This window comes from Chaetura pelagica, unplaced genomic scaffold, assembly GCF_000747805.2.
Source record: "Chaetura pelagica isolate M959 unplaced genomic scaffold, ChaPel_1.0 scaffold69, whole genome shotgun sequence".
Lineage (NCBI taxonomy): Eukaryota > Metazoa > Chordata > Aves > Apodiformes > Apodidae > Chaetura > Chaetura pelagica.
The window spans coordinates 13,184,317-13,211,808 of NW_009970724.1; the positions used below are offsets into that span (position 1 = coordinate 13,184,317).

Here is a 27,492-nt window from a genome sequence, read left to right on the forward strand (position 1 = left end):
AAAGATTGACAAAGAATACATGGCTCTGTATTTAACTTGCAACATATTGTTGTTTCTACTGGGTTTTCATACAGTTAACCTTTTTGTTTGTTGATATATGTATGCATGCATAGCAGGTAGGTGGCCTTCATCTTTTCACTTCAGTTAAGCAAATTTTGCTTTCTAGTTTGGTCACATGCTGCTTCAATTTAGGACAAGACATGAATAAATGCATGTGCTTGTTAGTACCAAAAACCAAGCTGGTGTTCTACCATGAACAGACTCTTTCCTCAGTAACATTTGTTACCTGGTGGACCTTTGATTGGAGTCTTAGGTGATTCAATATGATCTCTGTGAATAGATTTTGGACGTGGCTTTTTTTGTTTGATTGAGAGGGAACGTGGCTTTATGACAGTATCCATGTCTTCCATAAGCTTTAGTTGTTTCCTTCTCATATATTCCTGCTTAATAAATTCCCGCCGTGCTCGTTCATCCTCTTTCTTCTGACGTTCTTCTTCCGTCTTGCGTCTAAATAAGTTATCAAATACAAATGCAGTAGAAACTTTCCAAATTAACAGTTTTTACCTAGCACAGTGAGGACATTGCAGGCATCAGATTTTCGAACCTGAGAATTCTCACACATCAATAAGAGGAACTTTTTTCTTTTTAACATTTTCAGACAGTTAAACTTTTTGGGATGCTGTTACTAGTAAAATCAAAACCATGTTTATTAGCTTTACTCCTGTAACTGAGTGAGCACTGTGCATTTGTGCAGAAAGAAGCCCCAAGTGATGTGCTCTTCCTTAAAATAGAAAGGGCAGGGCAGGGCAGTGCTCTGAGGAGCTTCTCTCAGGCCAGTAAGCTTCATATGTTGAGCCTGAGCTACAAACTGATGCCACTCGCTGATTTTGCAGGACCAACTGGCATGTGTCTTCAGCTGGGCTTGTCAGCACATCTGACTCTAGGATTAAATATCCAAGATATTAAGATGCAACTTTTTGATGTGAAAGTTCCATTTTTCTCTAAATCAGACATTTTTACATTCACTGTTACTGATCACTTGGATCAGGACACATGGTTTTACCTTGTCTCTTCCTTCTTATGTTCTAGTTCGGCTTCCAGCTGCTGCTTTCGAAGCAGAGTCTCTCTTTCCCTTCTCAAACGCTTCTCCAATAATGCTGCTCGTTTCATTGCCATATCATTTTCTGCCTTTTGATCATCCTAGCAGCAACAGTATTTGAAGGAAAAGGACCCAAAAATATTAAGATTTCTAAATTCAGCAAATTATTTTTGCCAAGTCATTAGACACTTAATTCTGTAAACTGGGTTGCAATACTCTAACATACTTTTGCAATATTTGAAATACGTTTACTTTAAAAGATTTTTCTTAAGACTACTAAAAACTTCTCATAAAGGAGTTTGTCCTTCTAAGTCAAACATAAAATTCAACACTGATATGGGGAAACTTGCTAAGTGAAATATTGTAGTTTGGAGTCAGATCCCACACTGCATAAAATCCTGTATCCAGCTTTGGAAGATCCTACGTGTATGGAGATGAAGGTAATTTATCACAAATAGCAGTAACTGCTACATGCTTCTACATGCTAATAGCATGTAGAAGTAACATCTGCTGATTGAAACAGATATTTTGTTAGAACTGAGCAATGTTTCCAGAAAGGCACATCTCAAATACATGATACAAGATTTGGGGGTATTCCAAAATGGAAGTTCAAAATCTTGATGGCTTTCAGTGTCTAGACGACTCTTTTACAAGGTACATTATAGTTAAAAAGTCTGTCTGAATATAACTCTTTAATGAGACAAACAGGGAATCCTCCCAAGTATCAACTTCAAAAGGGAGTCTTGGAAGACTATATTCCTTAGCTAGCCAAGAAATGGAAAAAGGCTTTCCAAAGTGCAAGTCAGAGAAATTCAACACTTAAAAAAAAAAGTAAACTGTTATGTACTTCAAAAACTTTTAGTTAAATTTAGGGGTGGGATAGGAAAGTGAAAATGAGATGTATGCATGCTTTATTAAGGTCACCAAAGCTTACATTTAAAATAAATCAACATTTAGCATGCATCTTCCTCACCAAAAACCCCAAGTATTCTTCCACAGCTATGAATGGAAAAGGATACTCTAGCACACTTAGAATTGCAGTATGGTAGAATCTTACCACTCTTCTGACTCCAAGTTAATCAAATACAAAACATATGCTTGCACATTGTGAGAGTTGCAGAACTATCTGCTCTGACCTGAAAGTCACTTTCAGTGACTACTGAAATCTGTATCTGAATTACAGAACTTCCCTTTCAAAGGAAGCTAATAGCAGACATACACATCCACTGCTTTTCTTACCTTAAAAAAGAATCCACAACACACTTTCTGGTCATCCTCAAGTTGTTCTCTATCACTCTCACCTTCATACTTCTCAACAGATACTTCATTTTTTTCTGGTGGTTTCAAGTCTGACAGAGAAACTTCAATTAAGCTAGCTGTTTTGGGAGCTGATGTTGGTAAAATTGGTTGGCTTAGCTGTTCTTCATTTGGGGTGAGACAAACAGTTTCTGTGATAGGCTGCGATAATACTTCAGAAACATTTGATTCAATAGGCTTCATCTCCTTTTCCTCCAACTTCTGTTCACACTGTTTGGGCAATTTTGGTCCTTCTTCTTTTGCTGCTTCTTCTGCAGGCTTGACTTCCTTCAAAAGATTTCCCCTTACCTGTGGTTCACCTATATGCTCACCATCATCTCCAAAGCAAACAAATGATCTAGTCTGAATGGGAACCTGACTTGGAGAAAATCTCCTCAAACGAGGAAGACTATCCACAGACCGTGGGGCAGTCAAGGTACGATTTAGAGGTGTTATTTTCAGTTCATTTGGCCTAGGAGTCCTTTGCATTTTAATGTGAAAAGAGGCACTCTTCCTGTTGGAAGACTGTGGAGATTGGTGAGTAGAGCGAGGAGATTCCTGTGAGAAAGGTGCAACAGGAGATGTTCCCATTTGTCTTGAGGAAGACTTAAAGTCTCGAATTTGCTTCTGAGGAGAAGGCTGAGGAGGAGAAATAACCCAAGCCTGTTGCTCTCTCATTTGCATCAACATCTCCTGTTGAAGAGACAGACGTTGCATTTCTTGTTGTAGAAAGTGTAAGGAAGAATTCAGTTTTTCAATAGATTTTGTATATTCTAAGATATCTCCTTCATTAAGATTTTCTTCTGAGGGGCTTGCTAAATTCCATTGCTTTTCAGCATCCGTAGGAGTAGCAGAAGACTTTAACCATTTGCTATGAGAATTTTCAGGGTTTTCTTTTATTGTTTCTGAAGCCTTACTTGTTTGTTCATCTGATTTGAGAGTTTCTTTTTCTTTCAAACGATTACTGTCAGTGAATACCTTCTCATCTTCAGCTCCTGCTGCTTCTTCTCGGAGGGGTGATACTCCATCACCTTTCTTTTTAACAACATTAAGAAATGCTGTTCTTCCCATTTTCTGCCGCTGCTTTGTGAATGCAGCTTCAACTTTCTTCTTCTGTGCTTCAATGGCTCGCCTCTTTTCCTCTAGCTTCATCCTAAGATGTACCATTTCAGAAGCCAGTAACTGTGTAGTGTCTCTTCCTTGAGGAACAGATGTCTCCTCAGGAATATGAGTCCAAGCAACCACATGAGGGATGTTCAGCTCAGAACCTTCTGGTGTGGTTTTCTGAGAACTGCTTCCACTGCTTCTGCTATCTGTGTGATTCAGCTTCCTGAATTTCTGCTCTGCAAAGCTAGTCATTTTAACCCCTGAACTTGAAGAAGCACTGCTGCCTGCCTGTGATTTAGTACTTACTGAGCTGGGACAGGGACTTAATTGATCTCTGTGATTGCTAGCTCGGATGTCGTAATCCTGGAGAAATTTAGATGGTTCCTCCATGTCAGAGTCCATGCTTACAGTATAATCTCTCAAAGAAGAATCCTCATCCATAGTCTCTGGAATATCTTCTGAAGGGACATGTATTCCAGTATCTACTTCTGTATTGTCAGTCACAGGACTCAAAGCACCTTTTGTGTCTGTAATTATATCAGGGGTGGACTGATTTGGTTTAATGTTTGCATTCAAGATGCTTATTTCCTGATTGTGAAGAAAGAACCCATTTGTAACTTGGTCTGGTTGGATAACTCTGGGAGATTTTTCAGTGTCATGAATTATCTGCAAAGCCTCCTCAATGCTTGGTGTTGCAATCTGATTGCCAAAATCATCCAAAACTGCCTTGTTTTGCAGAGCTCCATTTGGAAACCTGTAGTTCTCATTGGCATTTCTTTGATTGGTGTTAAGTGACTGATTGGCCTTTATGTCTTTATGAGCTACCATGTCCTTTTCCTCTTCAATATCTTCATTTTCCTCTTCTCCATTTACTGGTTTGAAGGACAGATTCTTCCTGCTATGTTTTGGCGCACGGTTGACACTTAGTGTAAGGCCTTCATTGCTCACAGATCTGGTAATTCCTTTGTTTGGAGTAGTTACAGGAATGCTTTTTTCTTTGTCAAAAGAAATGTCAAATGAAACTCCATGTAATGATGACCTAATGGAGATAAAAATAAAGTAGGTAACTGAGCAATCATTAATAACAATGAAATACTGACATCCTATTTTGAAAATATATTAAGACTGTACTATTAAAGGCAATGTTAAGTGTACTGTATTTTCCTAGCTTCATATGCAAATATAATACATAAAAATGCACATAGTAGAACATAACATTTTCTTTAAAAATAGCCAGTGATTTTTATTAATTTTGAATAAATCCCGTGCACTTAAGGAATATAGGAATTGCCACAGTAGATCAGGAGGAAGGTGTGAAAAGATACACAATTTTACTTACTGAATAGCCCACCACTTTTACTTCAGTTTACACCCTACAGATTAAGGGCTTATGACTACTTTAAGTGAAAACCAAAACGTTAAGCTTGATCATTCTTACTATCCACAAAATAATACAAGTTTAAGTACTACTGAGCTCATTAGCCACGTGACTCTTCCAACTGACTTAATGCCAACAATTCAAGTATCCCAAATATACCTAATTTTAATGTAAAAAACTGGTTTCTGAAGTTTGCTTCCTATTACTAAGTTCTTAATGTGTGATACAGATTTCTCTTTCTTTTTCTAGTTTTGCAAGTCACTTATAAGGGCTTTGATTACAGGATTCTGAAAACCCAAACTACAACGGAGTGTTTTTTACTATTTAAGATGATACATAATAATTTTTTAACCAACTCCTATTGTAAGACTACTTACCTTTTTTCTTTGGGCCAGGTCCCTACATACCCATCTACGTAAGACATAGATGTGGACCTTCTGATGACTCCTAAGTGAAATTAAAAAAGAACTCAAGTTAACTGCTATGAAAAGTGATTTTTAACATGGCCTGCTGTTACTTGAACAAATTAGTTTGCTTCACTGCCTAGAACACTGCAATGGCAATAATACTGTTTCTGTATTAACTATACAAAGTAGAGCAACTGAGTTCATCCTGAATATAGATTATAGCCCTCATCCCTCTAAGAATTTCCTATTAAGTAAAATATGCTAAAAATACTTTTAACATATGCTACAAACACTTGTTGAAACCCATATTCCATATAATCAAAGCAGAAGTAAAATAACATAAAAAAATCCACAACACAAGAGGTACAAACACAGACTTCTAATTTGTACATTTTATAAATTACAGAACTCATCCATTAGCCTTTCATGTAAAGCTCTCCCAGTAATTTCTGCATAAATAATGTGTGAATAAATATAAGCAGGATAACAATTTAGCCGGAAGTAACCCTGTCTCATTGCCCCTTCCGCCCATTTGTAAATTGTTACCTGGAACAGATGAGTAAGGCTGCTGGGGTGTATGTAGTTGGTGAGATGGCTTATAAGTTGGACTCTCCAATCTATAAAGCAAGAGACATTAACTTATAAGAAATACACCAAAAGCCACGTAACAAAAGGAGAACACAAAAACAGGTTTATTTTTTTTGTGACAGGGAGGAATGTGGAGTGCAATTCTTCTCTTGAAACACTAATTTATTAAGTAGAGAACATCATTATTACCTTCATTTAGAACCTATTGCAGATAGACACAAGAAGTAAAAAATGTATTTCTCCTACACAAATGGTCACATAGCAGTGTTTGGTTAACAAACTTGTCTCCTGATTTATTTCACGTAAATATCATTATTAGAAGGTTCTCATTTTTAGGTTTGATTTAGCAAAAACCCCAAACATCAGTATTAACAAAATGAGCCAGTTCCTGCTAGCCTCAAAACTGACTAACTGCAGCTAGTATCACCTACTCTTCATGCAACTCTCTTTTCAGTTGTTTAGTCTGAAACATGTACTTTGAGTCTGGACTGCAATATGCACTAAAAGTGTATGAAGGAGATTTTGTGATAGACACAACTTCATAAATGCAAGTAAGATATTCACTACCAAACAAGTAATTACAAAGATTTTCTCTGTTTCTACTGACAATAGATACTTTTTTTTTTTTGTTTTGTTCATAGAGAAAGGCTGTAATAGATTAGCTGTGTTAATCCAGAATAGGATTCACATAATTCAGTGTTGTGATCAAGGTGCTTCTTCAGGATCAGTACAAAGACACATAAACAAAGATGGATGTACTGGTATGTAAAACATCTCTAAAGAAGGCAGACTTCAAAAATGTGCTGGATTAAATCCTTTCATGTTTTTAATTTTGTACCTGAGTTGAAAAGCACACTCCCAATCTGCCCTTTTCAACCAGTAATTTTCAAAATATTTGTTTAGGGCTTTTATAGTTTTTAAATAACATTTATGATTTATGGAAATATTCAGGTCAGTTGATGGAAAATACTGTTGTTTTACAATCTCCAAAAACATCTTTCATAAATATATATTAAATTATTCAAAATAGGTTCTCATACCTTCCTGATTTTTGTATTAGTAGCACTACACACTAGCTACATGACATCTGCTTTAAATAGCATTTGAGGTTTCTGTGAAAATTTTTAAATCATTATGTCTGCAAATCATCTTAAAAGAAAACCATGTATTCAAAACTTCATTCTGCAGTCTGTGAAAATTTGCTACCACAAAGAAAATCTCTACAATTAATTTTTCCTCAATAAAACACTGACTTTGGCACCATGACTGTGGTTCCATGGCAACCTTAGACATCATAACTGCTTGCTGCCACAGTCCCACTCCCTCCTCTGCACTGGACTGGCTCTCCATCCAAACCTCTGACTCATTTCCCTAAGTGAAGCCAGCAGAAAAGCATTCACTTTTTCCAACTGGGTTATTTTTTTTGTCTTTGTACACTGAAAAGACAATGTCTAACATTCAAGGGGCAGTGACATGCAGTTGGGGCAAGAAGACCAGGACCATGACATCCTGCGGTCAGGTCTGTTCTGCTAGTGGACCTGCACATTCCTACCATCTGAGATAAATTCTTGGGCCCTTCCTTTGTCCTACAATGCAGTGAACTATCATCAAGTTGGATGAAGTACGTGGGTGCCCGAGGAAAGACACAGCTTTCTCTATTACCCATGGACTGCTCTCATAATACTCTAACACATTCATCACTTGCAGAGACACTAAAACGGTGTTGTGATAAGCTAGGACAATATGCAATCCACCACCCATAAGAGTTTACCATTATTTTTACTTTATCTCTGAACACGTCTGCAGAGACATGAGCATTATTACAAAATACACTGGTGTCAACTTAGACACTTACTGGTCAAATTTGGAATAGTAATGGCACTAAGAAACGTAAAGGCTTTTGTAAGTGGTTATGAATTGAAGTCAGATGCTTATCATAAAACATCTAATCAGTCCCCTTCAGTTCAGAGGCCAAAACCATCTGCACAAAAAAATTCCACATGTTTAGAGAAAAAGCAGATCTATTTGGATGAAACAGATACTATGTTACTGACAGAATCTGTCAGAGTAGGGATGAATGTATGGCTAATGGCTTCAGCAGCTCCACATGGAACTGAAGGGGACAAGGAGACCCCATAACACTTCTCTGCTGGAGGGTAAGGGCTGTTTCAGAAGTCAGCAAGCCACCAGTGGCAAACATGACCTGCACAAATACAAACAGGTTGCCTGCTGTGCAACTGGGAACTGGGGGAAATAGCTGAACTATGAGATCTTCCACAAAATTCTCCAGATTTTATTTGGTAACTCAATCCTTGAACATTGCAAAAAGGCAACAAAACAACATGAAAATTTGCTTTTAATTTTTAATAGAAAGGAGAAAATTGTGAAACAGTACTAGCGATTCTCTGACATTATTACCTGGCTACAAAATCAGAACCAGATGGGCCATCCACATAATTTCTTCTGTTAGCATTCAAGCTGTGAGCAGAAGCTGCATCTTTTGCAGGTTCAGCTGTCAGAAAGAACAAAATTCTAGTTACCATAGCTTCATATTCAGTTAAAATACATAGTAGAAAAGCTGTCTGAAATAATCTGGAGTAATGATTTCAAAAAATTTAAAGAATTTCGTTGGTTCCATTATTTAGGGTAAAACACAGCCACTTCCTTTCAGCTTTACCTCCTCCAAAATTTCCATATTGACATTAATTAAGGAAATGGAGAATGACAACAATTACTAGAAAAAGCAAGCGAGGAAACCATGAAGAAAAAAAACTGAAAAAGAGCCACAAAATTAAAAGCAAGCAATCTTTTCAGCAAAAAACAATAACATTATTAAATTTTTCCAGCAAAAATGTTTTTCCTCAAATCCTCAAACTGATTTTTCAGCTAGAAAATACTATTTTGGTCATATCCTAAATTAGTTAGCAATATTTACAATTATAAATCAGATTTGTATTTGCTATAAAGCACATAAATGAAAAAAGGTATAAAGGCCACACAATGAAAATCTCTTCCCTAGCTCTTAGAGAAACAATTACAGCACTACTGGATGAATCTTTAAGTTACTGTGACTCTGAACTCACTAACATATCTCAAGATAAACCTGGCAGGTGGATTTTTAAATTTGACAATTTACTGATTGAAAACTGCAATATTTTACAATGAACTACCTGTTCACTTTCCCCAGAGTTATGTTTCTGTTTCTTTCTCTTGGTACCTCCTCTGTGCAATACAAGCTCTTCCAGCTGAATTGTGTTCTTGGCTCCGTATTATGTTTGTAATCCCCCATACATGGATTCCCTCGTTTAGGTCAGGGAAATTTGCAAGTGATTATACCACAGCAATGTACATGATTTTTTGGTAATAGACAACAAAATCTAATTGTGATTTATGAGATGAGATGAAGATGAGGAAAGAGTACATTGCTCTTTCTATTGGGGGGTTGTACACCACCAAATCCTGTTAACTAAAATATTCACTATATCTGTGAACACAATGACAATCTGTACACATGCATATATTAAACACATGCATATTAGAACTGATCCTTCATATAATTACCTTGGGGATGCACAACAACACGAGGTTGTACAAATGATGGCTTCACCACTTCAAACCACCAGAACAATTCTGCCATGAACACCATGTAGTTGCTCTACCCAAAGGAAAAAAAATAATAATAAAAAAATCTGTTCAAACACAAGCCTGCAAATGGATTAGGCAACATTCAGGATATGCCTCTGCATTCCTCCAGTTTATAATCTCTTCTCTACCAATTTCTCAGAACATAAAATGAGATCAGCAAGACTGACCTGTAGCACCAACTATCTAATACACATAACTTGACCAGACTGTTTGGGTTGAAATCCTTCATAATAAGCATATGCTTAGGCCTGATGTTTTGCAGGCAGGACAGCACAGGTGGAAAATGATGTCTGTCAAAAAGACCAGCCTTTTCCGTAACAACGAGTAATGAAAACCTGGTTTTGCAAGGCTATGCAATACAAGTTTCAGGATTTTTTAACATGAAAAACTCTGGCAGCTCTTACTTCTACTGTAGAAATTTTGTGTCTGATGTAGGCCTTTGTGTCAAGTATGTGCTTTCTGCCTCATTTGTGAAGATCTACCCAAATTTCTAATTTTTTAATGCAAAATTAAAACCACCATCAGCTTTTGTTCAATGCGGGCTAGAACAAAGTTTTGGCTCCAAAAGTTGATGAACACTTAATCTATTGCTGATACATCTTCCTGCTGTATTTTCTCATACACAGCTATGAAACACAGATTCAACACAAGGGGAAAAAAAGTGGAAAGGAAAAAAGAACTGGGGACATAAACTGCAACAAAAATACAGATAGAGAGGAAAACCAGTCAGAAGGAACAGCAGCAGTTTCTGCTCTAAGGGTATATAATAAGAAGAACAAAACACCAGGTTTGTTGACTATGAATGCTGAAGAGCTCAGAGGCCAAATTATCATAGTTCCAAACTGCTACATCCATATGATTCAGTGTAACCTCATATTTGGAAATACCAACTGAATGAGATCAACCAGCATCCAGGCCTGAGCTGACTCAAGCAGGTGCACAGGCTTGAGGCTTGTGTCACCAGTCTTAGGAAGCCTCAAAACGTACACAATGCAAACTTCTACTTATGCATTAAATTGGGAAACTGTAGTTAAACAACTTCTTAAAACAGTTTAAAGAAAGTCTTTCTACAGTAAAACCCAATAACGTCTAGCTAACAATACTGACAAAAGCCAAGTGTCCTTAGTCACTTTTTTCATGTCATTAACACTGAATAATTTCTAATATCCGGTTTATTTTCTCCACTTCATGCTATTTTCATTTAACATTTCACACAGCTTAGATGGGAAAATAAATTAACAAACTTGATGGTTTAATTTTTACAAGCTAACAACAAGATAAGGATCACTTGCAACTTATGAACTGATTTTGAAACCCAGAAATATATTTCCATGTGACCTTTTTAAGAAGAAGTCTTTACTACTATCTGGTCCTATAAAACTTTCTGTACTTGAAAAAAACAGCATTTTGACACTGAACTATCAGATACTTTCTCCCTTTTTATTTTTCTTTAAGAATGAAAAAAAATTAAAACCTTTACATTTTAAAATTGAATTTTTTACTAGAAAAAAAGAATGATCAAGTTTTCTAATAATATCTTTGTCCCCATATGAAATAATATTATCAGACACCAATTTATTCTGTCGAAATGCTGCATTTAATAGCATGACTGTTTTCTGAAGGACTCAGACATTCCTTCTGAGAATATCTTCTATGCAGTCCTGAGCTATTCCAAGACAGCTTGTTTTTTCAAAATCTATAGAGTGGTATGTCCTGAAGCAGAAATTAAACTGTTGGCTGCACAGCCGGTTTAGAATGGGGGCTCCTTTAGATGTCTGAGGGTAAAACATCATAACAGAAAATTCATTTTCTCCAAGGTTATTATTAGTCAGAAAGGGTCATTAATAATAATGATCAAAGGGAAAGACTGATGGTCAATAACTTAATATTTTGGAAAAACTAACTGTGGGTCTGTAGTAATCCTTCTACCCAGGGCTAGAAAGAAATGTAGATAGATGTTCAATAGATTTTACCTTAATTATGCTGACAAGAGTTCTAATAGCTTGTCACATGGTTATCACACAAAAATATTCAGAAGTGTAACAGTATTCCAATAGTACTAAAAAATAACTAAGCTCTGAGCAGTTCAGACTGGCTCAAAACCACTGAACAGCAGATGGCAGACTTGCAACTTCACAGATGCTTTCATTTGCTAAACACTGATTTACTTTTTCCATTTAATATTTGCAGACTGTTCATTAGTTGCATATATTCAGCTGCACTACTGGTTACATTTTACCTACTGCATTTAATGCTTCAGTAAAATAAAAATCCTTCTGTTTAACAGATTTTAGAAGATCATCTTATTCCCATATTCTGTGTACAAAATCTAAGGTCATTACTTGCTTCTGTAACAAAGGGAGATGTGAGCTAGCTTGCTTTATAACATTTTGTACAAAAGAGATACATTCTTTTATTATCTCTATTCCCCCTCCACAATATTTAAAACACTATTATTTTTTAAATCCAGTTACCTAACGGAAATTACAAGTTCAATCATGCACCTTAAATTATATCCTTCTAATATTTATAGGTTTTAGATTTCCACATTCATAGAATATTAACTACAAGGCTGTATATAGCCAAATGACACAAATAATTTGTAATCAGGTTTGAAAAAATTGAATGGAAAACAACTAAAATTGACCAGAAAGATGCTTCTAGGAATTTTCTCAAAATGAGCATAAAAATACACTACAAAATTGGTATCACGATGCACACGAAAATTTCTGTTTAGCAGCCCAGTTACCTCAAACACAAACCCATAGTTTATGTGTTACAGAAGTGCCAACATAAATGTATCAAGATTAAAGAAAACTGGAGTGTTTCAAATTCTATGGAAAAGGCCAAATTACAGTTCTGTGCATGATCCATGCACTACCAGTTTGTTGTATCTCTTGCCACAATAACTCAAGTTGAAAACTCCAGTACGTCTTATTTCAGACCAGAACAAAGAAGCAGGTAAAGAGGCTGGTTAACAACAGTAAAAGCAACCCATGCTGCTTCCCTTTAAATAATAAGTCAGGAACATTTGGTCCCTCTCAGGAGAGAAATAGTCTCTTAAAGAACTGTTCCCTGGTTGAATCCTTTTCATTCCTGATCCCAAATACTTTCAACCAGCCAGATGGGAATTAATCCCTGGATGGACTCCCACTTTAGGTACCTAATTGCCTCACCAAACACAGCCAGCTGCTCTCCCAGGTCCCTAGGGAATGCTACACACACTTACAGGGGCTTCATTTCAAGTTCAGACTTGGGTTAGCAGTCTGATTGGCAATGCTTGTGGTTTTTATTTAAATCGAGATTGAAGGAAAAGCTGCACAATACTTGTGGACACTGTGTAGCCCTTTATTTCTAGAATTTATCTATGTGACATATTTGAACACTATCATATCACAGAGGACACGGTTCTGATTATAACTTCTGGTTACATTGTTTATGAAGTCACCATTAACACAACATCAGAAAACGCAAGTATTCAAGAAGTTCAAATACAATAAATATTTTTAGTATTTAAAAAACCCTTTAGATCTTATAACCTCCTGTTCAATTTAGCAGTGAAAGAAAAAGAAGAAAAAAAGAAGTTCTGGAACCAGCGTTTCCATTTGGCCTACTGAGCCTTTGACAGCACAAAGGCTTGTTCTGTCTGCTCAGGCTAGTAACTAAATGCAAAAATAAGGTATCTATTCCCCGTGCTTAGTTGTGATTCTGCAGAGTTTAGAGTCTGCCCCACATTCAGGTCAGAAAAATGCCTTTCACAGATGAGAGATAATCACCATTTCTCAGATTTGCTCCATTTCACATTCAGAAAGCTTTCATTCTGTATTTATGTGTCTTCTGCAGCAGACTCTACAGTTATCAAAGAGCAGCCCACGAGAGAAAGCCCCCAGGCTGAGTGAGGGGCAGCACATGAAAGTCTCCCAGGAACCCAGTGGCTGTAGAGACTTGTGGCCCTGTTGTATCCCCAAGAATCCACACACACAGAATAGCAGGATGATAGTGTCAACAGTGGGTTGTATAAGCCTCACCACACCATAAGGGTAGTAGCTGTTATATGCAGACAAAAAGTACATGATTCTATGTATATACACCCCTAAAGAGACAGGTGACTCTTTGAGCGCCTTTATGGACACTTGTCCAGAAATGTGTCAACTGATTCAACGCCCAGTTCCTATGTGAGCTCTCAAATCATGGTAAACATAAAATAATTCAAGTCTGCCAGTACCCTCTTTGACAGTTTATCTCATAAATTACTTGTTCTGAGGTCTGAACCCTATGGTCCTACTACAATAAACTAGCACATAATTATCTAAAAATATCAAGAATATAACCATATACAACTAAAGATGTATTTTTCCTCTGTTAGAAATACTTTCATCATATAGACAAATGGAATGTGTGAGATGCATTTTTTTCTTTCTAGTCAGGGTCCAAACATGTGCCTTACATCTTTTCAGGCATTACACATGGCAAGAGACCTTTATTCAAGCCACAAAAGCAACATATTGACCACACACTGCAGTGCTAATCAACTGTTGAGTCAATGGAATGAAGAAGCTGCACTGTTCTGCAGGATGGTTCATGCTGCCTGTGATGGCACATCACGCAAGTTCTTCAATTTCTACAAACTTGTTCTTTGGATAGGCAGAACATGTGTCAAGACACAATAAAACATCTCTTTCAGTTCTGTGTAATTTCCCGGATACAGGCGAAGAACAAGATCTTTAAAAAAAACCCCATAAAAAAATCTTTACCAGGTTAAAGCAGTTTACAGGAAAAGGAAAGAGATCAGGGCAAAAAAACCTATCTGCACAACCAAGGAGAACCCAAGATATTCTGTTCTTTCCTCTAGTTAAATATGCAGGGAGGATTCAGAAAATATTGTGATTATTTTTTACGTAATCTCTATTTGCATTTCCTGTCTCAAAGGAAAACATCCAGGAACAAGGATCATCCCCTGGTAGTGCCTCAAATATCCATGGAATGTACTCAAGTATTTTTTTCCTGTAACTTCAGTAGCCCTGCCTTAGTAAACATCTTATGAAGAACTTCACAAATATATTTTTCTTAGAGGAGGAGTGGCAACAGAACTTATTTTCTGGTTCACTTGATTGTGACACATTAAAGCTGTTTAGAAATCCAGACGAAGCTTATTCTTCTTCTGTGCTAAAACAGAACTAAGCCAACAGTTTCATCTACTGCAAAATCTGAGCCTTATATCAAATATTCTGGATGCTTAAGTCACATTTTAAAATAATCTGAATCTGTTTCTGTGTGTTTTGATGGGAAAGCTAAAAGTAGGCACAATCACCTTGGTCAAGTCCTGCACTAAATTTCTGTATCATACATCATCTACATCCTACCTTGATTTAATGTAATAGGACAGTGCAGTGTGCCCAGTAAAGAATGTAAGGTATGCACTTTGTGATGGATTGCTTTCAAAAGGCTCTGCTCCCTTCCTTCTCAAAGACCAGAACGAAGTCAGGACACCTAGTGTAATTTCTGGGATCACACAAGACAGAGCACTGTTATCCCAAAAACTCAGCTGTAATTTTTTTTCCTGTGGCTTTTTTTCTGCAATGTATCAGTTTGCATCTTTTTATTCTTTCTGTCATCACTATGACAGTACCAGACCTTTATCTGAAAGCACAGTGCCACCTATGTGGCAGTATGACTCACCCTGAAAACAAACTGAAGATTTTGGTGAGTAACAAAGACACATGCTTCTATAAATCCTATAATTTCATACCATATATGAGATAAAGGTAACTTACATTAACTATTTACATTCACTGTGTAAAATAGCCATTCCCAATGGAAGCTTTTCAAAGTTACAATAAAATTCTTTGGAGAACGTGTACATTTATTGAAAAAATATTCTAATCAGATGCACTGGAAAACTAAGTAAGAGCTCTGTAACTGGGAATTTATTTTGAAAGCAAATTAACTCTAACACTGGAAAAAACAAATTTTAGCACTAGCCAGCTCTCATGCCAAGTTTTAGAAGAAAAACTTGGCAGTCTTTCTTTGTAGCATTTACATCTAAAATAAGTATCCACACCACAGCAACTTGTAAAAACACGATCACAAAAGGGCCTTCTCAGTTCTAGAAATACTCTACATCTTTGAAAGAACTCTAAATGCCCTCTAAAAAGTGTTCAGAAACAGCAAAATTACTGAGCCTGTAGCATTTTAAGATGCATTGGGGTGTAGTCTGATGCATTGGGATATTGACAAAGTATTTAATATAGTTACTTTGTTAAAACTGAAGCTTGTAGTGCATACTGTTCTGAAATAATTCAAACCATTATTATTAAAAAATATATTAGTAATTGTAATGACATGAAAAGAAACAAAGAATAATGAAATTCATTTATTCCACGTATCTGTAAGCAGTCAAAACCAATCTAAATGCAGTGAAGGAGCCCTACTCAAGATCATTTAAAATATGGTTACAAAACTGCATGTTTTGAAACTGAAGACAAGAGGGACCGCAATGCAGCAGCTTTCTTACACCTAGGTACGTAGAATCCTGTATCTGAAATTTAAAAATACCAAAAGCTGATGCAAAGGAACCACTACACACCTTTGTATATACAAAACAGCAACAGCTACATGGTCTAGACTTCCAGGGTCTGGTCCTACTGCCCTTACTCACTGTGGCAGCTCATTACTTACGGGGAAAGGACTGGGTTCAACCCTACAGGAGACAACAAAGCTGAATTCAAGCTCTGGCCCCTGTGACTCAACTGGCGAGATTGCTGTAAAGATCATAAAAGCAGAGAAATGACCCAGATATTTAGAAACCAATTACATCCCATCTGCAATGGATATGCTGATTCCATAAAAGTATTTCATTCCCTAAAGGCAGCCTCACAAGAACCTTAAGCAAACGAAGCAAATTTTATAGAGAAGAAAGTCTTACAGAAACACAAGAATGAAAAAGTTACAATTAGGGAAGAAATAATTCAATTATTCTGTGTATTACCACACAGGCTTAAAAAATTATAGAATAAGCAAAATTCCTCCCCCTCCCCCTTCCCAAAAGAGCAAAATCTTTGAATGATTGAAAATTACTCATTCAAGCAACTGTATTTGTTGGACTTACGCTCCTGCTTGTGTTCTGGGCATAAAACCATTAGATTTATCAATGAAATTAACTCAGATAGTTTACAGGTTTTTACGAAAGTGGAAAAGGTTAAGCTATTGTGTACACAGAAGTGAGTATGAAGAATAATAATTCCATGAAGAACCCTTCAATATTACTTCCTGTTTTTAAACTTTAATAAATTTAAACTAATGCTGATCACTATTACATTTGACCAGAAATATCACTGGTTACATTCTTGAGCTAGCAAATAATCAGTAAGAACAACAAAGTGTGAAACAGTTTTGTACAAAATCAGTTTGTATATTTTCACATGTGCTTTTTAAAAAAATATTTTGAAATTACTATAAAAACATAACTGTCAAAAGAAGGTGGTTTTACAAGCTGCTGAAATTTGTTTGTAGCATGCTATATCACAAGAGATGTAAAATACTTTTTCATATAGAAGCAGACCAAAGAAGACTAAACCTATCATTAACAAAACAGATCTGTGGATGCTGACCTCATTCTTTTAATTCATTTATTTACCTTTATCGAAGAAGCTGCATAGAGCATATCCTCAAGACTGAAATGGCAACACTGGTTAAGGTACTCTTGACAAAACTCTTGAATCAGTTGTAGATTATACAAGCTGTCAGCCAAAGACATTGTCTCCTTCAAACAAATATCTAAAAACAAAGAACAGAAATAAAGATTAGATAAAGTTTCAGATTTTTTTAAAAGTGCTTTTTACTTCTGTGGATTCTAGACCATTTTCTGTATAAATTCAGACATGATTTCCCCCCCCCCCGGAGCTTATTATTCTTCTATTTCCTAAACTTAAGAAATGACGACTCCACTTTTCACATCTTTAGATATTTTTTCAAACATGAATTTTGTTTTTTCATTATTGACAAGTTTAATTGTTCCTGTTTTGCCTTTAGTGAAAATGGAAGTCATGCTCTAACTCCTATTTCCATATAATGAAAAACCATATTTAACCAGTAATACACATTATTTAAAAGAAGATTTTCTTTCTATACAGAAATGGTAATAGGAAATGCATTTTTTTTCCACAAAGTTTTCCATACATACTAGTTCTTTGTCTTTGCATAGGGACCTGAGAGTACATTTTAATGCTATTAACTCCCAATCTTCCCACAAAAAACCCCTCAGCATCTGATTAATCTTATATATTTGCCCTTGTGGAGTTAAGATTTTACAAAGATCTGAAGTTTCTCATACATGAATTTTCATACTCTGTTTGAAAGTGCTATTTAAAGACAAAGAAATGGTAACAGTGAACAGACTAGTGCAGTTACACAGCATTCTCTGAATACTATTTATGCCCAGTTTACCTCCTGTTCTCTTTTTATGACTGCTTCTTGGGAAATTAAGTAGCAATAAAAACTTCCTCAAATAAAACCCAGTCCTTGTAAAGTAGAGTGAATGAAAACAAAATTAAATATACTTCCAGAGCATGCATCAGCTTTATTCCTAAAGTAGCAGTGTTTGACAGAGTTCCATGTAAATTTTAAATTATTTAGGATTCCTTTCTTCAGACAAAACATCTACTTTCATGATATTCCATCAACCCAACCCCAGAGATGATGATCATGAAAATATGTTTGACTAAGCTGACTGAAATGGGATTGAAACTAGTAATGCAAACTGTGAAGTGAAAATTTTGATCTATGGAAATTCTAATGTAATTTAATAGCTGAAAGGGTAACAGAGGGCAGGAGGTTATTGTGTATTCGCCAATGCTTTCAGCATCATGCAGCTAATTTCCAGTGGCAACACAGAAGCACTGTACAAAGCAGCAACGAGATGCCAGTCTGGATGTCTGAGTACAATTATGACCATCCATAATCAAGAAAGATGAACCAAAAGTGGACTAGTTGCAGAGGAAGACTATTGAGGATAATAACACGAATGGTAAATCTACTTCAGAAGGAGAGACTGAAAAGGCTTAATTCAGTAGCCTGGGCAAAACAAAAAAAAGAAAATATATCAAAAAGGCTGACATCAGATTAGGAGAAGATATTCAAGCCAAAGGGCACTGCTGGAAGAACAACAAAGGCACGCAGGCAGGCTACAAAGCACACTTAGGTAGAAAACTAGAGCAAGATTTAAAACCATGTAAAATGATGGAGCTCTGCAACAGTTGGTAAGAAGAGTACATATTTTAAAGAGCTAGACAGTTTTAAGATAGAACATGATAAATTAATGAAAGGGATTATGCAATTTCACTCAATAGCCGATTTCTTGGCTCACTGACGTACAGAGTCCTTTCTAGTCCTGTATTCCTTGAAGGAAGCCAAGATTTGAAAGTTAAATAAAGTCTTAATGAAAAGAAAAATCTATTTCAGACTACAGAGAGCCCTAGATTAGTATTTTTTTCTTTTTTTGTTAATGCATTTGAAAGCATTTTTGCATATCCATTTTTATTACCTGCCTCCCTCGGTTCCAGTGAAATTTGACTTGCACCAAAATTATATTATTTAAATACAGGGAAGATGGGCAAAGCCTTTTTAAAGTGCTTCTAGTTGCTTCAGAGTATCTTTGAAGTTACTTTGGAGACAATGACATGCACCTTTCTGCATCTTTAGGGAAGATGATGTCAGGACACCTAACATGAATATTAAAACTGAAGTTTTGAAGACAACATGTGCCTTGGCTTTTTTAAAGTCAGATGCTGGAGCAATCTGCTGATAGGTATAATATGTAGTCACACAATGTGTAAAAGACCTTTGGGGCTGTCAGTATTTTCAGCCATGGTAAAATAGTAAGAAGGAACTAGATGTTACCCCCCTTCAACACTACCCAAGTTTGAACTCTCCCCATGTCACATACAATAGTATACAATTGGCTGCAACATCTATGTAAATCAAAAGCTGTATTTTTTTCAAATTTTTCAACCAAAGAAGAATGGTGAATACATGCATTTTAGTATCTTTCATCTTCAACGCCTACTGTGCTGGAAGCTTTCTATAAAGTGGTTGTGTATATGAATTCCAGGTTTCAGTCCTTAGCAAGCTTTATACCTGTGTTCTTATTCCTGGATTTCTCAGCATGTTTCTGACTAAGTGTTCCCACGACATCAAAGGTATCATGGACAGAACACAGGCAGAAAATGATGGGTGTTAGCTGCCAAGACATTTTACAACTGCATGAGGCTCTTAGTTGCCAAGAGGAAGGTACAACTTTAACCAGGCCACTGAGCAAAAGAACAAGATGAAGCTGCTCATAATCACAAACAATTGCTGTTATAGAAGATTATGACAAGAATACATTCTAGATTATATATTTTTGTTTACTCTATAAATGATATAAATAACTATGACATGAACTAAAAGCTCAGAACACAGAGCAACTATTTACCATGCTGTGCAGCTCTGCAGAGCTTAACTAACTCTAGCCTCTTCCATGTTTTGAATTTATGATTGCTAAGATTCACGAGAAAGCACTTACGCAGCTTCAAGAGTAAGAGTTTTCCAGGTGTTTTCAAGTTTCATAGCACATAGGCAAATGTGTTGCCACAGTCAGATCTGTAATAATGTATCTTACGATGTCCATACTAGCATGAGAACATAGAAGTAAGCACAACATGGAAGGACACCTTGGTTCCTTTTATTTAAATGTAAATATAAACAGACACAAAGTTAATATTGAACCCACTACACTCAAATTAGGCCTCCTGAATATCATTTTTAAGCACCTTCCTTCACATAGTTACTAAACACAGAAACTTTTATGGACATATGTTCACTAGCTGAGAGACACATTAGACATACCCTCCAGTTTAACAATATCTGGACAGTAGAAGTGGATCAGGGCTGCTAGAGCACAACCATCTGTACCATCTTTCAGCAGATTCTCCACCAACGGAATGCAGGGCAGCTGTTTAAGCAATGTTTGCTCCTTCCTGTAACGAGCCTACAATATACAATGAAGAAATTTAGAGAGACAAAGGCTCTAAAACATATTAAGAAATAGATTCATACCATAAGTTTTACACTCTTTGAGAAAAAGCAGTATTCAATAAATAGCTCAATTTTCTCAGTGCTAAATTTCCTACATCTACTCACATTATACCCCATTTTGACTGGCATGAATGATATCTAAGAGGAAAGGAACCTACAATGCTAATATTGAGCCTTTCCTTCAAGATCACCTATTTTTTAATGATCTCTGTATAGCACAGTGAATTAAATAACATCATATACCTTAATTAGCATTCAACACTTACTGCTATACATGAGAAATTATCTGTGTGCAAACACAATGAGACAAATCCTTAGCTAGTTTACTTCAGTTTACTGGCAAGTCAAATGACACTGGGTTAACACACCTAAAAATCTGGCCCAATCTCATTCATATAGAAGGCTTAATGACAAATTGGGAAAGAAAGAAATCTGCATTTGATCAATTCAATTTTTATTGCTAGCATATGTCACTATAAGCAGTTATAAACACATAGAAGCATTAATGGTCAAGTGTTCTGACCACACAGTGGCTCAGTTATGAAAGGAAATATTTTGATAAACAACTCTGTGCATAAATTCAGTGTACAGCTCAGAATAGCCAGACAGCATTTATCTGCAGTCAATACATTCTTCGTGGGTTCACTTTTTCAATTATTTATTTTATTTTAAAAAATTAAAAAATAATTTTTTGGGGGTGGGGAGAGTGGAAGAGAGGCTTCCATAAAAAATATTTATTAATCATTCTTAGTTTCTTTACACTTCCTCCTGGAAAAATAAATGGAGGTGAAAGAAAGTGATATAGACTTGAATTTTTTAGTAAGATTTATTTTTAAAACCATAATGAAGCATCACTTTTTCTATTCCTACCATAGAACTGCTTATGGTGCCAAGAGTGTTTCTGAGGTAGTTTTATGCTATTTTCATTCATTTATGCAGAACTATACTGGAAGTCACCCTGTAGGGACTCTGAAAAGTCTTTGTGGATGTTACTCTTCCTAGCAAAGCGGAAGCCAACAGTTCCTACCTCCTACTCTTCATCTTCTGGCTGTGCTGGAGCAACTGCTGATAGGGCTGCATGGTAGGACCACTGATTTAACTCCCACAGCTCTCTCCTCAGTTTCTGTACTGAATTAGTATATAGGGCTGGAGGTTTCATGGGTGGAGTGGGAATCATTTAAGCTAACTTTGCTGGCAAAAAAAGTTAGTAGAACCACAGAATAACCCTGAAGGCTGTATGTAACTGTCACTGGATTTCTGTTAAGGATCACATGGGATTGTCTTTAGGTAATGTCAGTGTCTTCTAACTGGGCTGAGAAGTACAAGTCTGATCTGGCAACAGCAGACATGAGTTCTAGAAAAATAAAGGGCTTGTATTTGTTCCAGAGAACTTATACTTTAACCAATTAATATTTAAAAAAAAATCCCGGGGAGTCTTTATTTCATACTTGAAACATACTGCTATTTGTGTCAAGTATGCTTTATAAAAATGAAAATGCCTTTTGTGCATGTTATGGGAAATATTCACTAACACACAAAAAAATCATATTAGTGCTTCATGTATTATTAATATTCTTTTCCCTATGTTAGTGATACTCCCTACTATTTCCAACTAAATAGGTCAATTATGCTTGCAGTGGATGTTTGTTCTTTTTCACTTTACTGCAATCCAATGACCCACTATGATGAAAATTCCATGTTAATTTGTTGAAGTACTTCCTCCTCAAAATGACTGAAATTAGTTCATGACATATTACTATTTAATTATGAAAATCTAGCATCAAGGTCCAACAAGCCCTGTGTAATTTATTTATTCTTCTAAGTAGCATCTTTTTAATGGACTGTTAAAAAATATCTGAAACTGATAATACAGTGGTCTTGCACAGTAAATCCTGTGAAAAAGTCTGTCATTTCAACAATGCCTTCACTGACCTTATGAACAGTGCCTGCAGATGCTGAAAACTGTGTCACATCATTAAAGTGGACCTAGAAAGACGACTTAATTCATTGCAGAGAGTATGCCAGGCACAATACTTCAGGAAAAATAAACTTACACAACCAGATATGCTAGGTTCATAAGGGTATAGCAGGCATCATGTTTCTATTTGGTTGAAAAGCTAAAAGAAATTACAATGAAAAATAAAAGACATGGCGATTGCACTACATTTTTAATAAACTTCCATTTGAAGAAACTCTTCCCATCAGTTGCAATGTTTGCTACTAAGTATGAATGCAATAATGCAAAAGATGAAGCTTTATATTTCTATAAGCTCTAGTGCTTATTTAAACTTAAATGCTAATACAGTCATCTTGTTTCTTAGATCTCAAACCAGCCTGATTTAACTTCTTTGAGCTTCTTTCACTTAAACAAGTCTAGGTTTAGTCGAGACGCTTGCAAATAAACAAGGTCAGCTAAAGACAAACCAACAGCACTCCAGCTACTCTGTCATAAGTGCTCATTTGTATTCTAAATTAATCATTAATAATAAAAACTCTTCTGTATTTACCATCTAGTAAATAACATGTTAGGAATTTACCTCTCAGAGTAAGTTTTCAGCTGCCTGTATGCTCAGGAATATCTCTCACTATGAAACACTCGCTCTACATAAAGGGGAGAGACCAGAAGACTGATTGAACTCAGAGCAGCTTGAGACAGTCTTCCTACTATACTATACTATTAGTAGCACTTGGCTTTTAACTTTATGTCTACTAAACTAACCAGCTCAAAGGAACATAAACTGCACCAGTTCAAGTTGTTTAGGGACAACTGGCAGGCAAATTGGAGTTAGCTGTTCAATAGATTTAATATTTTCTACTTGGATACAATTTTTATGCAATGGAAGAGAATCATTAGTAAACTAACACCTTAGGCAAAAATAGGACAAAACCACATTCTGAAACTGCATTGAAGTAGCCAGATTATTCTGTAGAAATCTAACCCCCAAAAAGTGCTTAAATTTTTCACAGTTTTTGGGTTTTTTTTGCATTTTCCTCTCCATTTAGCTATGCTATCTTAATTCCAAACCAAAATTGAAGGACTATACGATGAAAAGCAGTGTATTTGTGTGTCACAACTGTAATTTATAAGCATTAAAGACAAATTTGAATACTGATTAGTCTGCTAAAGACAGTATTTTTAAACTGGTTTTCCAGACACCAACTGATTTCTGCTCTCGCCTTCATGCAATTGCCTTATTTTTAATTCTCTTTGCAATCTGTAAACAATTTTTTACTAGTTATGGCAACAAATATCTGAGGGACTGCTAGTTTTTTGGTAATCCTTAGATCAAAGATAGAGCAGAATTAGTTCTTTGGAATTCAGACCAGAAGTATTCAATTCCCCATATACCTGAACAGCTGACTATTTCGGTCCCAGCCAAACCTGTTGTAGGATAAACAATCTGAATGCATTTCAGGGGTGAATTACTACTATATGATAGAGGAAAATCACAGTAACATCAAGGTGACATAGCACAGAGAAAATAAAACTTTTTTATAATTGCAGACCTGAACAGTTACTTTTTATTGCTTTTAGTAAAATTATAGTGTCATTAAAAGTAGACTGCTTTGGGTTACTTTGTGTGGGAAGAGGTTAACCTTAGTCTTAAATCAGCTAAAAAATGAGGGAGTTTTAGACAAATAGTATGATTGCATATTGTTAAAATAAGTAAGAGAGTTTCAGATTCCATGCAGCATCAATAACCAAAAACTATTTCTGCATGTCTCTTTTACTTACAAGAATCAGAATCAAATTGGATGTGTTTAGTGAAAGCTTATGAAAAAGTAGTTTGCAAAAAATCTGATAATTTGACATTAGCTACTTAAAAGTAGCACTGCCTTATATAAACCCATAGAAGACTTGACTGCTCGAAACATAATCCCTTATCCAGTATCACATCTTACATTTATTTTGCACAGATTAACTTGCAAAAGAAGCTTCTGTATTATGAAAACTTTTGCAGAGCAATCTCCTATAAAATTACTTTGTAGAACTAAATGAAATGAATGATTAGATCAGCATGACATGGACAAAGCCATTCCCAAAATAAGCTATTTGATCAAATTGAAGCATTTGGGCAAACTTACAGGAACCAGTTTCCAAAACCATTTGGTAGGAGACTTCAGAGGAAGCAGTAGGAAAAAAGAATAAAAGCAAAAAGCAAAGAAAAAAAAAAAAGGAATAATTTATCAGATTTCATAAATCACTTTTACAAAGCAATTTTCTTTAACATTCGCAGTTTTGCATAACAGTGAATTGTAATTCAATGGTAAGCATTAGTGCACTGTAACCTCTGCATTTTGAGCTAATTAGCAGAAACAACATTGGAGAAAAATGTCTGCATTCTTTGTAGACCAACATTATAATTTTCCCACATGAACAGGTAAGATTGTCAGATCAATGAAGTTCTATTTACTGCTTTCACACATCTAATTGTACTCCATATATGCAATCTGACTGAAGAATTCATTTGAGACTTGAAGTCATGGTATCACAAGTATCAAAATGAACTCCAGCAGCACATATGGGGAAGCAGGGAAGCTAAAGCAATGAAAAAAACGTATAACACACTGTAGTACAGTACAACCAACTGCAGTGAAGTTTGCATTAGTTACTTCAAGCCAAACAGTTACGTTCATAACATTGAATGGTATTTTAAAACAATCATACAATAGTTTTCAGAACAACAAGAGGTGCAGGCAATTACATTTTCACAATGGCAAATCACATTAGCATCAGCTGCATGATGTGCAATGACCTGAAATGTAGATGCAGTTTTGCTACTGGAAAAGAAATTATCAGAACTGACACATATAATTCTAAACTCATATGTGATCTAAAAATACTACACCAAGTTAAAAAAAAAAGTTTTACAAATACGAAATTTGACCTAAAAGCTTAATCCTAAGCAGACTGAAGTGACTGAATTTTTCTGTAACTATACACTAGTCTGACATACCACCTCTACTATTAAGAGAAAAACCATTGTGTAGCAGTATTACAAATATACACAGAAGACGTCACCATTCTATTGATTTCACTGCAGAAATTAAAAAAATTAAACCAATTACAAAAAAAAAAATGTTTTCTGCAAATGGTGAAAAAGCAGTTTTAAAACTACTATGGAAGCTTATTATTTTACAGCACTGTTAAGATACTGAGCTTCTATAAAACCCTTAAAATAATTTCAGTAATGAAACAAAGCTCTTATGTAGGAAAGCTGGGTGTGCATTGGTAACACAACTATTTTCAACATTATCCTCCTTCATTTAACTGGACTGTTACAGTGGAGAATCCCAAAGCTTCTTAGGAGAAATGAACAAGACATGTTCATGTGTGGCTCTAGACATTTCCATCACACCCACCTGAAGCACTCTGCGTAGTCTTCAGTTTTGTTTCACCTCACTGAAATGCAGTTCATGTGTGAAAAAGCATATGAATTTCAAAACAAATTATCTTAATTTTCAACTGCAATCACGAATTCTAAACCTGAATTTTTTTCAGGTAGAACAACTGAGATCAGACCTGGGTTGCCTATTAATCTACTTAATAACTGATAGCAACATTCTTTGATTTATCAGGATGAAGAGCATTTCAGATATGGACTCAAAAGGTCTATCAATCTCTATGTAATGATAGGCTGAAGAACTCCTTGAAAAAAGCAGACAACTTGTTTCGATTCCAAAGACCAGCTCTCTGTAACAGCGCAAACTGAACTCAACACTAGCTGAGACAATGGTTGAGATGACTATGAATATGCTTCAAAAGGCTGAAAGACTGAAGATAACATACTTTACATTCAAACATACTCTAATACTTATAAATACACACTTCATAAGGACACTTACAGAAAATAGAAAAGCTGAAATCTCTTAAACAACATAATTGGATTTCAGCTGCTGAATTGGCTCTTTATAACAACAGGAATAAACTTTTTTCACTCAGAACTTATTAAAAATCAGTCACTGTAAAACACAGTAAGCAGAGAATCCTGACTGACTTCTCCCAATGTTTAAAAAGAAAAAAAACAATCATGAAACAAAATGAAAGAACAGACTCTCATCTTGAGGGCTTACCGTATTACAAGAAGATTGTCTAATCTTAACTAATTAAAAAAAAGACATACATTTAACTCCATGTAAGTTCCTCCTCTGATGCCAAAATATTGTAATCATGCCCTTCATTAAAAACTCATTTCTGCTGTCTTCCTTGCACCATCATTTGTGTACATGCAGCTGTGCATTAGTTGCATTAATTGCACCAAGAAGTTGATCCTGCTACAAACTTTTCTTCTTGGTAAGTTAGCTTTTGCTAGCAGTGTGGATTTATGACACATGAAATTGAAAGTGGAACTATGGTGTTAGTGTTTTTACCTTCACGCAAAAAGTTGCACTGGTTAAACCAATTTTTAGATCATTTCAAGAATTCTGTCTTTGGATGAATACTCTTAGGTTTTTATTCTCTTATCGATCCGGCTCAAATCTGCTAAGACTGATACAGTCAAAATCACAAAAGCAGATGGAAAAAGAACAGGTTTTCAGAAAGATTCAACTACATAGAAAATCAGTAGTTTAACCAGTGCAACTGTACATTCACTACGTATTATTCCACGTCAGCCTGAAAACCAAGTCTATTCACTACAAAATTTGAAATCCTAATTCTGAAAGAAGATGCAGAAACTCTACCAGACAAAGATGAGGTTACCACATATCACCGGCTGATCAAGATCCACAGAGGGGTTGGCTACCTGGAACTAAAAACCATACATACTCCTTCCTCTCTTATCTTCTACAGGAAGCTAGCAGCAGAAGAAAGTGAAGGAAAACAAAAGCAATCTCATAATCTGTTAATACTGTTTTTATCTATCCATAAATAGAAAATGGGTATATCTTATCAGTTG

General features: G+C 35.7%; 1 protein-coding gene across 3 annotated transcripts in view; it reads right to left on the reverse strand.

The window, feature by feature from the left end:
• The window catches only part of CAMSAP2 (calmodulin regulated spectrin-associated protein family, member 2), a 74,796-nt gene that overhangs the window by 6,785 nt on the left and 40,519 nt on the right, over positions 1-27,492 (reverse strand). Inside the window, exons 5-15 of one of the 3 annotated variants that reach the window (XM_010006680.1) lie at positions 24,680-24,712; positions 20,405-20,546; positions 17,157-17,296; positions 9,437-9,530; positions 9,093-9,095; positions 8,292-8,387; positions 5,834-5,866; positions 5,258-5,327; positions 2,339-4,541; positions 1,064-1,200; positions 287-507 (exon numbers count right to left, since the gene is read on the reverse strand). In XM_010006680.1, coding sequence (XP_010004982.1) covers positions 287-507; positions 1,064-1,200; positions 2,339-4,541; positions 5,258-5,327; positions 5,834-5,866; positions 8,292-8,387; positions 9,093-9,095; positions 9,437-9,530; positions 17,157-17,296; positions 20,405-20,546; positions 24,680-24,712 — 3,172 coding nt within the window. Of the gene's footprint in view, positions 1-286; positions 508-1,063; positions 1,201-2,338; positions 4,542-5,257; positions 5,328-5,833; positions 5,905-8,291; positions 8,388-9,092; positions 9,096-9,436; positions 9,531-17,156; positions 17,297-20,404; positions 20,547-24,679; positions 24,713-27,492 lie in introns of all 3 variants that reach the window. The other 2 variants (XM_010006678.1, XM_010006679.1) reach the window with 2 other exon arrangements.